At 36.4% G+C, this 18,854-nt stretch overlaps 1 protein-coding gene across 2 annotated transcripts in view; it reads left to right on the top strand.

Annotated features, from left to right (window-relative positions):
* Positions 1 to 9,579: 9,579 nt before the first annotated feature.
* The window catches only part of LOC120631917 (eIF-2-alpha kinase GCN2), a 30,326-nt gene continuing 21,051 nt past the window's right edge, over positions 9,580 to 18,854 (top strand). The window contains exons 1-10 of one of the 2 annotated variants that reach the window (XM_039901610.1): positions 9,580 to 9,739; positions 10,368 to 10,528; positions 10,788 to 10,923; positions 11,616 to 11,732; positions 13,143 to 13,270; positions 13,670 to 13,815; positions 14,244 to 14,748; positions 15,749 to 15,868; positions 17,495 to 17,627; positions 18,519 to 18,641. In XM_039901610.1, the coding sequence (XP_039757544.1) occupies positions 9,686 to 9,739; positions 10,368 to 10,528; positions 10,788 to 10,923; positions 11,616 to 11,732; positions 13,143 to 13,270; positions 13,670 to 13,815; positions 14,244 to 14,748; positions 15,749 to 15,868; positions 17,495 to 17,627; positions 18,519 to 18,641 (1,623 nt within the window). In that variant the 5' untranslated portion in view covers positions 9,580 to 9,685. Of the gene's footprint in view, positions 9,740 to 10,367; positions 10,529 to 10,787; positions 10,924 to 11,615; positions 11,733 to 12,449; positions 12,497 to 13,142; positions 13,271 to 13,669; positions 13,816 to 14,243; positions 14,749 to 15,748; positions 15,869 to 17,494; positions 17,628 to 18,518; positions 18,642 to 18,854 lie in introns of those variants that run through there. The other variant, XM_039901611.1, reaches the window with a different exon arrangement.

Below are 18,854 nucleotides of genomic sequence, written 5' to 3' on the forward strand. Positions count from 1 at the left end.
GAAGCGACGAATATATAATAACAAATAATATTAATATTAACCTTCCCTTTGAACCAGCGACTTTACAAAACTTTCTAACTCGTTTTTGCAGGTAAGTCGTTTAAAAATAACACTTTTTAACCATCCGAAATTGTACCCCTGTGTATTTTTGGGATACAAAGTATTCCATGTCCTAAGCCTAAGTATCTTAGAATGCTTGTACAAAATTCGATAAAAGATGAGCACAGATTAAGCCAAACACAGATAATTAGCCAACAGACAGGCAAAGGTTATAATTTTTAACAATGTTCCATGCATTAAGGCGGAATTTGGCCGTAGTTATCAGTGTTTCCATTTTAATCATCCGTATACAAACCACCCAAATTTGCAATAAAAAATTTCATCTTGACTTTCAAAACCTAAGTATATCGACCCATTACCGGCCCGCTACAGGGCACGGGTCTCCTCCCACAATGAGAAGGGGTTAAGGCCGTAGTCCACCACTCTTGCTGAGTGCGGATTGGTGGACTCCACATACCTTTGAGAACATTATGTAGAACTCTCAGACATGCAGGTTTCCTCACGATGTTTTCCTTCACAGTTGAAGCAAGTGATATTTTTAATTACTTATAACGCACATAACTTAGAAAAGTTAGAGGTGCTGGGATTTGAACTCGGCCCCCCGAAAGTGAAGTCGAGGTTCTACACTGCGCTATCACCGCTTCATATTATTCAAGCTTAATAGGTATATTAAAATAGAAAGAATAATATGAAAAACATAAAATCTTTTTAATCAAGGTGAGAAACTTGCCTTTTGGACCAGCGACTATTCTTATTTTCACAAACAATTCGTCTTATTTCAATCTTGACTTTACTATCTCAAGACCCCTTCATTCGAAAACATGGCGGAAACTTTACCACCAGATGTCACCGCCGTCTAGACGATTGCTGATATCGAGGGTGAAATTAATTTCCTAACTGTGATCGTGTGTGTTTATTTTAGTATTCGTATTTACTTGCGACAATAGTTTCCTACAGGACTTCTCTCTAGGCCTTGGCACTCACGACGCTGCTTGAAAGGCTGGCAGGCTCATATTATTACTTATAATTCATAAGTTAATAACACCAGGCTAAATTTGTTGTGGGTTTCTTCTTCGACCATGGTAAATTTGAAACCCTCGTAGCTTTAGGTTTAAGTTTACGAATGTAGTTATCGCCATCACTACTCACTGTTATATACACATTTTATATGTAATCTACGCATCATAAGTGCCATCTATATGCCTATTCAATTGAATAAAGAAATTTTTGACTATGACTTTGAAACGAATACTTAAAATTATAGCGTCAGTTTATAGTGTCTGTTACAGTAATTTTATAGTGGGTAAATAATTATTAAACTTTTGATAACTATAAATTCATATTGGACAATTATTTTTATTGTATTGATTAAACAAATACGCTAATAAATATTATTAAAATTATATTTGATTAACAACCAATGTTCATGACATTGAGATGGTAGTTATTTTGATAAAAATACAGTGCATCAGCAATATATTTCAGTCCTGTATGGACTCGAACGATGCAAATATACTGCCCGGTGTCTTAGCCGTAATCATGTCGAAATAACAGACGCTATAATTTTACGCTCAAACAAAATAAAAACTGTATTTACTTTCATAAGAATTGAGTATTAAAAAACAAAAACCTACTTTAAACTCTTGTCTCTGTCTGTGAGTTCGTTTCGGTTAATATCGGATACGGCTGGACTGATTATGACAGGAGTTTCACTGGCAGATAATTAGTTAGTGTTGTACCTATATATCGTGATAAAAAGGTCTGCATCAATGATTAACAGGATGCGCGGAAGCTCTAACAGTATTTTGAATATCATCATCATCATCATTACTTCAACTTAAGGCCTTAAGCGAGGTGTCCGATTCGGGTGACACTAATCTGGTACAGTTTAATGCTTGCGTGTTTGTTTTCCGCCAAACGGAGTCCGTTTCCCCTAACTCCGACTTTCCGAAATGTATCTGTGCCAATCACGAATAGTATTGAGCTCCTAGGTATCAGCATTTCGTCCAATCTAAGCTTTTGACAATGCATCGAGTCCAAAGCTAAAACTGCTGGCAAAAAACTTGGCATCCTCAACAAAGTTAAGCGCTACTTCACGCCAGAACAGCTTCTAACCCTGTACCAAGCTCAGGTTCGGTCGTGCATGGAGTACTGTAGCCATTTATGGGATGGCTCTGCCAAGTACCAGCTCGATGCTTTGGATTCGGTGGATCGTCGTGCTAGGAGACTCATTGGCAGCGACCTTGTAGTCAGTGGACTTCAAAGCCTTGAACACCGGCGCAAGGTTGCTTGTCTGGCTGTTTTCTACAAGATACATTTCGGAGAGTGTGCTCAGGAGCTATTCGATTTGGTCAAACCATCTCCTTTCTACCATCGAACTGCGAGGCACCGAAAGAATCTGCACCGTTACGTGGTTGAAATACCATCAACACGTACGAAGCGTTTTGCTTCTTCCTTTCTGATCCGCACCGCAAAGGCCTGGAATGCCCTCCCATCTTCCGTCTTCCCTGATACCTATAATCTGGGTACCTTCAAATCAAGAGTGAATAGGCATCTTCTAGGCAAGCGCGCTTCATCTTAGGCTGCATCATCATTTACCATCAGTCAAGCACTTGTCTATATACTTAAAAATAAAAAAAAAAATAAAAAAAAAAAAACTGATTGAAGTCCACGGCTGGACATAGGTCTTTTGTAGAGAGTTCCAAAATCCACTGTCCTGGGCCTCTTGTTCCCAGCGACTTGTTTCATGTCGTCTGTCCACCTCGTAGGGGGCCGACCAACGTTGCGTTTACCTGTGCGGTGTCGCCATTCCAACACCTTGGAACCCCAACGTCCATCGGCTCTCCGAGCTACGTGATCCTCATTTCTGATTTGATCACGTAGAGATTTATAGCTTTAAGTATATATTTTGAATATATAAAGCTATAAATGGGAAAATCCCTTTATGCAACACTGGGTTGGTTGGTTACACACTCATACACCAAGTTTTCAAGAGGGTACTTACCTTAATTAAGTATTATTTTTTATTAATAAATTGTTAATTAGATATTTGTTACAAGCTACAGAATTTTATCCGAAATGAACGTTATTATTATTGTATAAACTAAGGCTATTTTGTATTTTTAAAGCAATTTTTTTTTCAGCTGAACCGATTTTACGGTCCAATAGAACCTGGAATTCAGGTTGACCTAAATTCCACACGAGCAAATCAGCGAGTAAAAGCTGTTTACTTTAAGCATTAGTAGTTTTGTTTGCAATTCAATTGCATCTGTGAGAGAAATAAAATTGCAATTTTCCTACGATTCGCGTCGCCAGGTGGCCCTTAATTGGTTTATAACGAGGTTCCAGAGCTAAATGTTGCTGCAAATGCGTCTGGGGATACTCAGCTATCCAGTCCTTTAGCGTTTCTTTAACAATGGGAGTATTATGGTTTAAGAACTTACGAAGAACTGTGATGCAAAATCACCAGATTACGTCATTGTGTACATCCTATTTGTATCATTTAATGTAACATCGTAAAGATCTAAGATTCGTTTGTTTGTAATAATATTACAGTAACTTGTTTTATAAAGGGGGTAAATAATTAAACTTTTGATAACTATAATTCCACGTTGGCCAAATATTTTTCAACGCTCCGCTTATGAGGCGTCCAAAAAGAAAACTAACCAACATTGTCTGTGAATCAAATATAATTTTGATTGTTTCTTCAAAACTATTTATTAATTAAAAATGCATTATCAGCACATTTGTTAATATTCTAATCAGTTTAATAGAATATCTGGCATAAATCAAATTGTATCTACTTACATTAACTTTAATTATTTACCTACTTTATAAAATTACTGTATCACTATACCTACTACGGAACTGTGAAGTAGTCAAACCTTTTAATACATCAACTAAATTGCTAAAACTTTTATACTCATTCACAAACAAAAGGTCTTTCAGAGGGTTCCCATTTTATCTCGTGGCAGTATCTCAACCCTTTGAGAGAGCCGTTCCTATTCCCAGTTTATCGGATACCTAAACCCTCGTAAAAGTAACTGTAAATACGTATTCAATGTTAAAGGACCCCAGCGATTGTTGATGCTGTTAAGGTTTTACTGTAGGACGTTTACTTTTAATGCCGGAACATTTAGCTGCTGCTTAAAACGCTTTTTAATCATCAATGTTTGTACATAATAATTTAACCTGTGTGCTAACAAACGTTAATGTGATATGGTAAGGCTCAAGCAACACAAAAATGAAGTCTGGCGCTGATAAGACGCGGCTGTGTTGCCGTTCCGTTCAAAAATCATACAAAATATACGAAACTACGACCTAATTTAGGCGCGCACAAATAAAAATCTTAATTACATTGTCTTGTAAATAAGTTTTGACCTATGGTTCAGCAACATGGTCGCTAACTGTGGACCTCTTAAGAATGCTCAGAGTCACTCAGCGGGCGATGGAGAGAGCTATGCTCGGAGTGTCTCTACGTGATCAAATCAGAAATGTGGAGATTCGTAGAAGAACCAGAGTTACCGACATAGCTCACCGAGTCGCGAAGCTGACAATGGGCGGGGCACATGGTTCGAAGAAAGGATGGACGTTGGGGTCCTAAGGTGCTGGAATGGCAGCCCCGCACCCATAAGCGCAGCGTTGGTCGACCACCAACATGGTGGACAGACGGCATTAAGCGCGTCGCAGGTAGCCGCTGGATCTAAGCGGCACAAAACCGTGGAATTTGGAACTCCTTCAAAAAGACCTATGTCCAGCAGTGGACGTTTATCGGTTGATATGATGATTGTAACACTAAACTGTGCCTTTCAAAAAAAAACAACATCAAAAAATTTTTTATTGCGCACAAGAACAAAACAAAAAAAGAACAAAAGTACAAGTAATTTAAATTATAGTGATTTCTTCCAGGTTACCATTATAAAGAATTGACTCACATAATATGAATCCTTATAGGGGTGCGCAAGGCTCTAAAATTATACATACGTATTAATAATTACAAAAACAGTATAAATGAAATTAATAAAATAAGCTAATACATATTTCACTACGGGTAAAAAAAAAAATACTAAAACTTTATTGACCGGCCGATTGACACAGTTTGCAGCGATCCTGCTTTCTGTGTCCAAGGCCGTGGGTTCGATTCCCACTACTGGAAAATGTTTGAGTGCTGAACATTAATGTTTTTCAGTGCTGGGTGTTTGTATGTATGCTAGCGGACCCCACCGCCATCTGTCGGGATATTTTGTGAGTCTAAACCATCCAGGGTGCCACCCAAACTTATACCAAAAAATTCAATCAAATCGGTCCAGCCGTCTAGGAGGAGTTCAGTGGCATACACACGCACACAAGAAATATATATATATAAAGATTCTAAGTATTTATGTATACTCATAAAAATATTCATCAGTCATCATAGTTCCCATAACACAAGCTACGCTTACTTTGAGGCTAGATGGCGATGTGAGTATATTTATTTATTTATATAATAATGTTAACTGTAGAGAACGTAAAAGTGGAATATAATAATCATATTACTTACTGTGTTAGATAATAAATCTTTGTCCATATTTTTACATTAATTCCTCCATAATAGGAGTTTCCAGCATCTCGATTCACTGATCTTTAACTGGATTTACGGAACATCAGAGCTGTTCCAGCAGACAGCTTTAATGTTGAGTGAAGACTGTTTTGTTGTTCAAATCTTTTTCCACTGTTGTTTTACGGAATACACGACTAGAAGATCCTTTTTTTCTTATTTTGTTTCTATTTAGTTTTAACACCACTTATCTACCACATAGTTAGTTCTCTAAAAGGTATCTATTGTTCTCAAGAAAAAGTGGCGGAACGAAAGTATTGCTGCTATCACGAATACTGTAATCAGTAATGAGTACAGAATCCATCGGCATTGAACTTTCCCCTTTAACTAACCTGACTAGCGTTGTATATCTTATATAAATTATTATATTAATAATATAACTATATTATTATATTAAATAAATTCCTATGTTCGTGTGCGTAACTCCTCCTAAAAGGCTGGACCGATTAGGATTAAGTTGTTTGTTATATTTTAATCGTTCCTGGAAAAGAAAACACAAATATTGATCCCGCTAGGTGGCGCTGGTTTACCCGGTAGGACCGGGCAAGTACGCTTGTTAATTCCTAAAATCCATACATGTACCTTGCCTACCGAATAAATGAAAAGTGTACTTTTTAGAGCTGTAACTTTTAATCAGACATTGAGACGAATTAACGGAGAATTTCGTTAGACAAGTAGGTACTTTCAACCCTTGAAGATTAATATCGGCATTGGACTTGTCACAGAAACCTAGGAAACCTTTTAACGGTTCCAAAATTTGCGGTTAAGCCGAGCGAAATCCAGCACGTAATCAGGCTAAGGTTTCGCTTACAAAAAGAGCATTATTTTATCAAGGTCTGTAGTGACAGCTTTGACCCTTTTAGATTTGAAAGGGTTAGCGTAAAAACTTTATTAGTATTCCGAGTGACTCAGGTGTGTGTGTGGTACAATTCACAAACGAAGGAGTTTGATAGACACTGATTTGACAGATTAACAGATAAATAATTATAAAATTTGATTACAATCCGATTCAAACTTTATGACTATTCGAACTTCGTGCGTTGATGGGCAGAATTATACAATATTCGGTATAAGCTATTAGCGGGACGTTACAGTTGACTACCTGCGCGAAGCTACACTCGCAGCTAGGTAACTTCCACAATGAACTTCAAACTGAATAAAATTTTAGATATACTTAAAATGCCCATTCCAAAACATCTTACACAAGGGCCTTTGGTCTTTACATATTCATAAACCTTCGGTTATTTATGTACCTAATATCACAAATTTTAATAATTCATGAAAGTACTTACACTATTAATGGTGTACCAATTAATTACTAATTTATTAAAAAAAATATATCATGAGAAAGGGAACCAAGACCTAGCCCACTGCCATTTGTTTTTTTTTATTTCTCAAATCATTTTCTACTTTTACCTGGGAACACTAAAAAAATGGTATGCATTAGTTCTTAATGTGTATGAGTAAGTCTATAACAGAATTTTAAGCTCGACACGAATCAGATTGAATTTGTGAGTACTAAGGTATTCCGGGCACTTGTACTGTACTTATAGTAGACTGCAGTGCCGTGTGGTGACGGCAGATCAGAATACAGTTGTCACCACCCCTCTTCTTCCCACTGGTGTCGTACGAGGCGACTAAGGGAATATAACGGAGAGCGGGTAACAGCGTCTACTGTCCTACTACTACTATCTACTGCGATCACCAACCCGCCTGCCCAGCATGGTGATTATGTGCAAGTCCTCCAGTCAGGAGTGGCCTTTAGTCCAGCAGTGGACTAGAATAGGCTTTTGATGCTGATTGATGAAGTAAATAAATAAATAAATATACCTACTATGAAAATACACACATCGCCATCTAGCTCACAGTAAGCGTAGCCTGTGTGGGTACTAAGATGACTGATAAATATTTTTATGAATAATATACCTAAATAGATTTACCTAAGATAAACACCCAGACACTGAAATATATTCAAGTTCACCCCACAAACTTATTCTAGTTGTGGGAATCGAACTCACAGCCTTGGACTCAGAAAGCAGAGTCACTGGGCACATTGCGCCAATCGGCCTTCAGAAAATCTTAAGCGGCAAATATAAATTTCAAACCATTTAATCTGATGACTAAGTTGTATAAATAAAAGTTAATTCAAGAAGCTCATATTTTTTTTTTTTTTAGAATACTTTATTGCACAAACTTAGAAACAATACTTTAATACACACAAGAAAACAAAAAAAAATAAGTAAAATTAAAAACAATAAAAAAAATAATAATAATAAAAAAAAGTTAAACAGTTGTGTGCAAAGGCGGCCTTATTGCAAAAGCAATCTCTTACAGACAACCCTTGGTGAAAGTAATAATAGAAAACAAGAGGGACAGTGCAAACAATGAAACATACACAGGCAAGAGAAAATTAAAAAATTAAAAATATATATATACTACATACTATATAACATACACATATAAGAATTAATAAAATAAATATATAATAACTATATAGCTCATAGTATATGACTTGTACCTTGCAAAATTCGAAGTGTCTCCTGACAAGTGTTCAACGGACAAAGGTCCACGCAATTCGACAGAATTTGACAGGTGTCCACCGCCCCCACTTGTCCATCGGAATAATTGGTAACGAAATAATTCAGAGGATAGCGATTTAAATTGACAAAATATTTTTATTTACAAATTTATTATATCAAGTGGTCTTTGCATCGTTCGAGTGAGTATCTTCGTATCGTTCGAGTGAGTATCTTCGCATCGTTCGAGTCCGTGTAGGACTGAAGTGTATCGATAATACAAGCGTATTTATATCGTAATACCCACCAAATGAATGTCATGCACATTAGTTGTTAATCCTACGAATATTATAAATGACAAAGTGCAGATGTTTTTTACTCAATCACACAAAACTTCCCACACGTTCAGCTAGAACGGATTGGGATGAAATTTGGAAGGAATGTAGCCTTCGACATGGTGAAGAACATAGGCCTCCTTTTTTTATCCCGATACCTAAAGTAGTTTCCGAGGGAAAATTGAAAATCGTTTAGGTACGTTATAGTTTAGACCGTGGTAGTTACCTAATTGGAACTCCCTGCAAAAGACATATTTCCATCTGCAGTGGGCGTCCATTGGTTGGCATACCTATGGTAATGTTTTTTGTAGAATGTCTCCGAAGTACGACATCTATCTTTCATTGTTCTAGGACGGACGAACGGACGAATGAATAAACTGTTGGTAGACAGCGAACGAAATCATTGTAGGATGAAGGTGACGTGTGCAAACTGCATGCGTATCATTCTTTCACTCACTGACAAAGTATTTGACATACGGCGTAGATAGGTACTCTAATACTACTACTACAATTTTTAAGTAATCAAATTTTAGTTCCTTGGACACTCGTACCACAGTTTCACAGTGCATAACGTCATAGAGTACCAATAAAAGAGAGTATATAATATTATAAACTCTCTCTCATAATAGTATTCCTTAAGCGTTTGAGCTTAATGCGTCAGATATCACAATTTAAATACGGTAGAGAAATAGTTATTCCAATGTTACGAAAGAATAATAAGATAATAATTATCAAATTCAGATAAGCTTCAAGTAGTTACTTATTTAGTGTATAACGTATCTCTTGAAATTTGTCGTTTCTAATGAACTGTAACTTCGCGTCAAAATAAAAGTTTTTTACAAAAATTTAAGTGAAATCTCATTTTGTTTTACATTAAAAGTTTCAATTTAGGTTTTAATAAAAAAGGGATTTCTAATCGCTTGCCTTTTTCGCGGTAGTGACAATGGCACCTAAGGGTCAAAATAGCTAGAAGCCAGAACTCAAAGTCAACAAGCAAATGATGTCAGCTGTCAACTGTAACTTTTGACAATTTGTTGTTGTGGTTAAGTCACTCTGGTCACTTGTCGTTTGATTCGGCCTACGATAGGGAATTAGATGGAAACTAGTTTGTTATTTCTTTAATTAATTAATTATTTAATTATTATTAAAACAATATGTGAGATTGCGGTGCTTCTAAAATGTGTGACGAAACTAACCAAGAGCGTCAAGATAACGAAATGTTCGCTTTACGGGTAAGAAATACAATCTTTGCCAACTTCATTGAACAGGAGCCAAAAGTATTATTTTTAATATTCTGCTTGTTAATCTAAGCAAACTTTTATACTTAATACTTTAAAAAGTTAACAATCCCTGCTATTCGCATTAACTGTTTTGAATGAATTGTGATCTTAGTAATTAAACATTATTTGGCTGTTGAGAATTAAACATTAGTTGAGTTTATGAAATGTTTTTTAAAGAATTGCTTACTTTTTTAGGTTAAATTACAGTATTTATTTCTGAAGTCTAAATACTTAATTTCCATAATTTACAATTATGACTTAATATTCAAATGTTAGTTCAACAGACATTTTTTAACATGTTTAAAGTCAATTAATATAGGTCACACATGTGTGATTCATACATTTTTCAACCTAGAAGATAACATAGCAACATTAATGAATGCCTTAAAATATTTCACAAATCAGATTTCCGCTGATACTACATTTTGTTTATTAAATGTGGTATATTTATATTGTGGTTACATCCCTGTAGTAGATGCAGTTGACCTTTTAACCTGTAGAAACTGTTTGTTGAGTATATTATCTAGAATGTGAAAAGTGTGTACTTTTAAAATTGCAAATATGCTTGTTATTTTTCTAGTCAATATATGAGGAAGCAGTGGAAGACAACAGAAGGAAGTCAGTTTGGAAAGAATGGCATCCTCTGAACATTCTCTTGACTTTGCAGCCTTCTCACACTACCAACGGTGTTCATTGTGGGGCAACTTTGCAATTTGACTGTTGTGATAACTATCCTGATATGTAAGTACTGCATTATAACTCGGCCGGCTATAAGTTTATTAAATTTAGTATTTATTAAATTAGTACTACCCTGAAACAACTTTTATTAATCAGTTTTCAGAGGTGTTTAGATGGTTAAAACGAAAATCACATTCAACAGTTTGTCATAGGATTCTTCTAAGACAACAACTGAGTTTAAATTTACAACCTCACTAAAATTGAATAGTAGACATTTACAAAACTATTACTAACTTCACAATTACTCATTATTTTATTTCAGACCTCCAAATATAACAATAGACAAAAGTTTTGGACTCTCGGATGATAATGTGCAGAAATTATTAAAAGAATTGCATCAATTGGCTGATGATTTGTGTGGTGAAGTTATGATATTTCAGTTAGCCCAACATACACAGGTAAGATAGGAAAGTCATATTTATTTTATTACAATATCTCCATCAAATATCCTCCCAATTTTGGTAGATACAGTCAAACCTGGATAAGCGAGAGTTCAAGGGAGCACAATCTCATTCTCGCTTATAGAGGTTTCTCACTAACCCGAGTTTCTCGCTAATGCAGGTACATGGGTAGCGTTTCCCTCTTATAGAGGTACGCAGCAATAACAAGAGATATTCATGCACTATGTAATTTTATTTTATTTCGAACTTATTTACATTTAAAAAAATCTGTGAATTTTGTTTGTGTTTCTGTTTTTGTATTTTTAATGTTTTTCTCTAACTCATAAATTTTGTCGAATATTGCTTGCTCGACTGTCGCTTATAGAGGTATAGATAAGTAGCAGTCTCACTTACGGAGGTCTGTGAGGGAAAAACGACTCTCTTACAAAGGTTTCTGTTTCTCGCTAATAGAGGTTTTGGGAGCTTAAAATGACGGGTCCTGGCTATTACTCTCACTTATAGAGTTTTCCCACTTATCCAGTTCTCACTTACCCAGGTTTGACTGTATTCTATAACCATATGATAATAATTTGTTACATTTTCAACGGACTGAGTAGATCTTTAGTTTTTTCACTTTACGCTACTTACGCTAGTTTTTTTTAAATTAAATAAACAATACATAATTATTTACAATAATTAATCTATTACAGCAATTTTTAAATAACCACAACAAACCGATATTATCTTTTTACGACGAAATGGTTAGGGAGAAAGATGAGATGGAAAAGTTAAAACAACATGACATCCAAGTTAAGGAAAATGAAGAGGTGAGTTTATATAAAAAAAAATCTTTTTAAGAAATTTGTATTGTATTGTACCTACTTATTGAGGGGATGCCTGCAAATCCACCATGTTTGAGACCCAGGTTTAACTGGTTTTCTGGTAACATACCTGCCCCCTAAAACGGACACTGTTATATATATATAAAATTCAAAATTCATTTATTTCAAGTAGGCCTAGTTTATAAGCACTTTTGAAACGTCAAGTCTGTTTTTAGTGACTCTACCACCGATTCGGAAGGCCGGCACTGAGAAGAGCCGGCAAGAAACTCAGCAGATTGCTCTTTTCCAACATCATTTTACAGTTTAACAATCTTTTGAATTTTTCTGTTTTGTGAGGGATGAGAGCAGAGTGGCCTACTTCCAAGCAGCCTTGTCGTTAATATATATGTATTGCAAAATATTTCTTTGATTATTCGACATATTTCTTGGCTTAAGTATTTTAGGAAAAATCTTGCTTTTGACAGAGAATCAATAAAAGTATAAGGTATAAAAGCTTTGCTATAAGGTATAAAAGCTTAGCTTTGCTTTTAGTCTAATCAGAGAAAATATTATTATATTAAATTAACTAGTTTATTCAAAGACTGAAAGACTACTTATAAAGACATTAATTGTACATTTTTGTAAATCCTATAGAAATTCTTTAATTTATCTGGATAAAAGAAATGCTATGTACAATCTTCCAGAATGCCAACACCCAAATTCCACAAGCCAAATAATACAAAATCAGTGCAATGGTTGCCCAATCATAGGTATATTTTTGCATTTATAATTTTTACACCAATAGGCATAGTTTTGCATTTATAATTTTTGGAGCAATGATAGCCCTTTGGGTAGGACTTCACTTTCGAGCGGGCGAGTTCCAGCCTCTAACTTTGTAAGCTTTGTAAACTTAAGTTAGGTGCGTTTTATTAAATTATCACTTACTTCAACAGTGAAAGAAAACATCGTGAGGAAACCTGCAAATCTCTTCCACAATGTTCTCAAAGGTGTGTGAAGTCCACCAATCCACAATGGGCCAGCATGATGGACTACAGCCTTAACCCCTTCTCATTGTGGTAGGAGACCCGTGCCCTGTAGTGGGCCGGTAATGGGTTGACATGATGATGATGAGGAATAATTGATTGACCTGATTAATATCAGGTCAATCAATTATTCCTCATGTCGTGGAAAGCCATCGCCTGTAAACAGAGCAGCTCTTTGCAGGGAATGCAATGTACTCAAGGGCAGCCTTGTTTTATCCTTTAGGCCTCATGTGCCTGTAATTACACTGTCAAAGCCATCCATACCGGAAATCACAGCAGCAGATATAAGCATGGTGGTAGAACTGCCCCAGAAATCACAAAAAGCTGTCCTAATTTAGAGTAACGATTCAAAAATCAATAATTTGTGTTTTAGCTTCAAAAAATGAAAGATGAAATTGAACGGTGCCAGAAAGCGATGCGAGGCAGCGTTGATAGTTCGTGCAGCTCCGACCTAAACAGTGATCAAAGGGACGGTCAGGGTGATACGTCGAAGCTTTTATAGTGAGTAATTTTAAAAGAGGCAATAATAAAGAAGTGTCTGATCAGTGACGTGCACTTTATATATGCGCAAATGCACTGCCTACCGTAAAAAAATTTACAACTTGTATAGAAGGAGAACAATTTGTATGCGATCTTACTGTGTAAAATCTATAATATCATTAAAAAAAAATTACTATTAATATAATGAATTCGTTTGTCACTAACTAAATTTAGCCATTCTAAACATAAAATACCAGTATTCACACACACACACACACACGCACGCACGCACGCACGCTCGCTCGCTCGCTCACACACACACACATACACACACACACACACATTAATTACAAATAAAAACAAAAAAAAAAGGTAAACATAGTTGTTTAATTAAATGTCTCTTTCTTTTTTATACACTAGCTATGCTGATGACAAAACACCGTCAGCAAAGAGGATATCCAAAAAGAATTCCGGTTCAGTTACTTGTACATGTAACATTAAAGGTGCCAAAGTGCTTCGGTATACACAGAAAAATAACAAGAAAGTTTATGTTGGGAATTGTATAGGTGAGTACGGTATCAAAACGGTTGAGGCTGTAGTCCACCATGCTGGCCCAGTGCAGATTCAGAACTCGTTGTTGAAATGGTGTGAACAAAGTAAATGATTTTTATATGGCCTAAAATGCACGTAAATTAGAAAGTTTCTATCGTGGATAGTTACCACCCTACACACAAAGACGTGCCCCTAAGCAGTTTACCGATTAGGGGTATCGTTTTAATACAACTGCCATACCCCTTAAAGGTTTTCCCGCTACCATCTTAGACTGCATCATCTCTTACCAGCAGGGGATATTTCAGTCAGGGCAACAAAAAAAAACACTATCTATTGATAGTTTCGATCAACCCGAATTGACGGATGGAAGTAATATATCGTCCTTTATAAGGACAGTTGTACAAAGATTAATTAAACGCCCTAAAAGTAGGATATATTCCAGGTCACTCTGCAAATGGTGCCACAACCTTCCCAGCTATAGACGACGACGGAGAAAAAGTTATCGCTAAGAGATGGTACCTCGCTGTATCAGCTGACTTCCAAACGCGGAATAGAAAAATAAACGCACTTCAACAGGACCTCAAGGCCATGTGTCGATTAAAACACACGTCCCTAGTGCCATACGTTGCTATGGAAATAAATACAGAGTCGAAAAAGACAGGTCTGCAGAACGTGTACATATTCCGGGACTTTGTTCTGGGGACGTCCTTGAAATACCTCCGAGAGAAATCGCACTTTGGCGACAAGTTGGAAAGGTTGAAATTAGTGCGGCATGTGGGATTGGGCGTTTTCAGTGCCTTAAAAGAGTTACATAGTGTTAATGTGTTGCATAGAGACGTTAGTGGCGAAACTGTGTTTTTGGAAGTGAACGGTGGTGTCAAATTGGTGGGTGCGTCGCTTGATGTAAGATTGACTGAGATGATTGAAGAAGAAACCTATTGTGACCGGTAAGTTTTTTTTTATAGTAATTAATGTTATATGAAGCGGTGGTCGTCCAGTGGACAGGACTTGAACTTTCGGTCTGATGGGTGTGGGTGCTGGTGTAGTTACATTGACATGAGGCTTAGCACCTACGCGTTAGGTTGTTGGACAAAGGGTGGCGTTGCATTGCAGGATGTGATCATCCTCATCATGTTGTTCTTGTTTTATGATGGTTTTTATGTTACCATCAGTACCCTTAGTACAAGATTTGCTCGCTCGCAATCGAGGAGCAATCGAGGATGTTGGGGTCTTAAGGTGCTGGAATGGCGACCCCGCACCGGTAAACGCAGCGTAGGTCGGTCCCCAACGAGGTGGACAGATGACATCAGGCGAGTAGCTGGGAGCCGCTGGAGGCAAGCGGCCCAGGACCGTGTATTGTGGAACTCCCTACAAAAGACCTATGTCCAGCAGTGGACGTCAATTGGTTGAGATGATGATGATGATGATGAATCGAGGAGCAATAAAAGCTATGCAGTTCGAGCATTAAACTCTTTTTCATCAAAATAAAAAGTGGATCTTATCGAAAATATATTAAAAAAAGAAAATAAAGCTTAGCTTAGTTGATAAATAAAAATTTTAATCAAGGGTGTTAATAGTTAAGATATTGTAGTACATGGTCGTAGACTCTGCACATCGTACAAAAAAAAAACAACCAGAATGCTCCGAACAGTCTTCGATCCCAATGTCGAAGGAAAAAAAGAAGGCACGCAAATAAAAAAAAAATTACTAGTTTTAGAGTCGTAAGTCCTGTACTTCTGAGTTTTGTTTTACAAAGCATAGAGCGTGCTAATCTTGTACGAAGGCTACAGGTGGCCCACTTGTAGCCTTCTTACAGTATTACCACGCTGTTTTCTTCGACAATTATTACTATAAAAAAAAACTAACTGTCCTTTTCTCTCGCATGACAACTATCCTTGTCTGCTGCATTTGTTTATTTTAAGTTAGTAACATAATACTTTTACCTAGACAGACGAAAGCTCAGGACATCTATGCGGCCGCACAGTTGTTGCTCTCTATAGTGACTGAGGAATCGGGCAAAGAAGTACCACCCGATTTACCCATTACAGCTAAGGACTTCTTCTCAAGGTTAGTATCATTTGGCCGGCTGATTGGCGCTATGTACAGCGACCCAGCTTTCTGAGTCCAAAGCGATTCCCACAGCTGGAAAATGTTTGTTGAACATGAATATTTTTTAGTGTCTGGTTGTTTAACTAAATATTATTTTTAAAAATATTCATCGGTCATCTTTGTACCCACAACACAAGCTATGCTGCTACCTTTGGGAGTAGATGGCGATGTGTGTTTTATTTTATTATCAACTCTTGTACAAATAAAATAAACATGACCTTGATCTTGAACTTTAAACTTTAGATGCTAAGCTTCCATGGGGCCCACATATAAATAATTTAGCAAACAGACTTAGTTCTGCAGCATACGCGGTAAAAAAGATTCGTCATATGACAAACATAGAAACTGCTAGGCTTGTGTATTTTAGTTATTTTCACAGCATTATGTCCTATGGCATTTTATTATGGGGTAATGCTGCTGATATAGATTCTATTTTCGTCCTGCAGAAAAGGGCTGTTCGTGCGATATATAAAATGGGCCCAAGAGAGTCATTAAGGGATAAATTTAAGGAAGTTTAAATAATGACGGTGCATAGTCAGTACATATATGAAAATTTAATTTATGTCCATAAAAATATATCAAAATTTAAAAAGAAAATGCACTGTAACAATATAAATATTTGAAGCAAAAATAAACTCGTTGTGCAGTTTACTAGGCTACACAAAATTGCAAATTCATTCAAGGGCAATTGTATATTATTTTATGACAAATTACCAAATGAAATCTCGGAGATGTCTCTCAATAAGTTCAAAGTTTATATAAAACGTAAGCTTACAGAAAAGTCCTATTATAATATTAAGGATTATTTAAACGATAAAAAAGCTTGGGTGTGAATTGCTCTAGCTTCATAGCTTAATATAAATTTACTGGAAGATAATGATAACAAAAAAATTAATTTGCCCGGCTAAGTTTGTTGTGGGCTCTTCTTAGACCAGGGCGCGTTTGGAACCCTCGTAGCTTTAGATTTAACTTGGCGAACGAAGTTATCACCCTTCTTATCCCATTACAATTATGTAAACAAATATGTATGAACGCTTCATAAGTGCCTGTGATAGGCCTACACGAATCAAGAAAATTTGAATTTGAATTTCTAAAGACCATAATTTTGGCTGTTCCTTGCTTTATTTTTTATGTGCATCAAATAAAGTGAATAGGGACGTGATAATTATTATAATGAGGCGATGAGTGAGGCGCCTCATGTATAGACACGGTATGAAAAAGTTTGGTTCATCGTATTGCGAGCACACATCACTTTTTGAAACAAGGTAACAGAATAGACTCGAGTTAGAGAAAATAATGTTTAACGTGTCTTTAGTAAAGTTCAAAATTGTTCGGATCAAAGTAGTTTGACTATTTAGATAAATAGAGCCTTAAAATCTCACGAATCAATCGTTAAAAAATAACTTTAGGGATTTTTTACAACTCATACATTGCCTACCCTTAAGTTTTGTATAACTCGTACTGGAGATTTTCTCAATTTTATATCATCTGCATACCCTGTATTCACATCACTGCTAAGAGGGTTCTGAACGAAGGTCAGGTCTTTGAATTTTGAACTTTATCTCCTCGCATTATGGTTTACAGGTGTTTAATAGAAGATGAACAGTACCAATGGACAGCGGAACAATTAGTCGAACACGTCTTCTTGCTTGACGTCGCTCCATCTAAACTGCTCAATGGCAAAGAGAAAACGGACAGTGCTGACAGTGGTTCCGAGGTAATAACTTTTCATTAACTTTTCATTTTGGTCTAGTGGGCAGTATGTTTAATTACGGATCACGGGGTCTTGGGCTCGGATCCCGGGATCAAAACTCTCAGGGATGTAGGTTTCCTCATGATTTTTTCCTTCACCTTCGAAGCAAGTAATACTTTAAGTAAGTAGTTAAAACGCAAATAACTTAGAAAAGTTATAAGTGCGTGCTGGGATTAGAACTCAACCCCCCGAAAGTTAAATCGAGCTCCTACCCACTTCGCTATTACCGCTTCATTAGATGCACAACTGGACAGCCAGTTTGATGACAAGTTGGCGCTCTTGTCCTAGAAATTAAACCTAATGGACCTTTTACCACATCACGATTATTTAAACAATAATAAACAAGAAAAACGGTAAAAAGTTTATAAAATCAAAACATTAATTACAAATTTATCCTTTACAGTAGGATATATGAGATGAGAAACTTTTTAATTACAATAGCGTTGGCAGCTCAGTAGGTAGGACTCCGACTTTACTTTCGAGGGGGCGAGTTCGAATCTTACCACGCACCTAAGTTATGTGCGTTTTAGTAATTAAAAATATCACTTGCTTCAACGGGGAAAGAAAACATCGTGAGGATGCATGCCTGAGATTTTTTCATAATGTTCTCAAAGTTGTCTAAAGACCACCAATCCGCACTGGGCCAGCGTGGTGAACTACGGCATTAACTCCTTGTCATCGCGGGTGACACGTGCTCTGTAGTGGGCCGTTATTGGGTTTATGTGATGATCATAAAACAACAAAAACTATGAAAAATTTATAAAATCAAAACAATAATTATAAACTTATCCTTATCCCCCCTTAGCAGAAGGATATTTAAGATGATAAATATTTTAACTCATTTCTGTTTCCTAGGATGAGGACGGTGACATACGGATACGCGATATAAGTACGCTAGGAAACGGACAATCACGATTAAATGTTGAATTCGAAGTTCTGAACTGGATCGGAAAAGGCGCCTTTGGTGATGTCGTAAAGGTATTTGCATTATTTGTTATCATGCCCATTATTATAGAAATATTTACACATAAATTATATATATTTTTCGTTTATATTGCGAATATGGTGCGAGGTTTCGAACATGGCTAGATACATTATGAACATTAAGTTTAATTTAAGTCCGCGAAAAGCAGGAGAATCTGTATGGTGTAATTTAAAATTTCATCAATCCTTATACTCCTCCTTTTTCGC

Source organism: Pararge aegeria, chromosome 19, assembly GCF_905163445.1.
Source record: "Pararge aegeria chromosome 19, ilParAegt1.1, whole genome shotgun sequence".
Lineage (NCBI taxonomy): Eukaryota > Metazoa > Arthropoda > Insecta > Lepidoptera > Nymphalidae > Pararge > Pararge aegeria.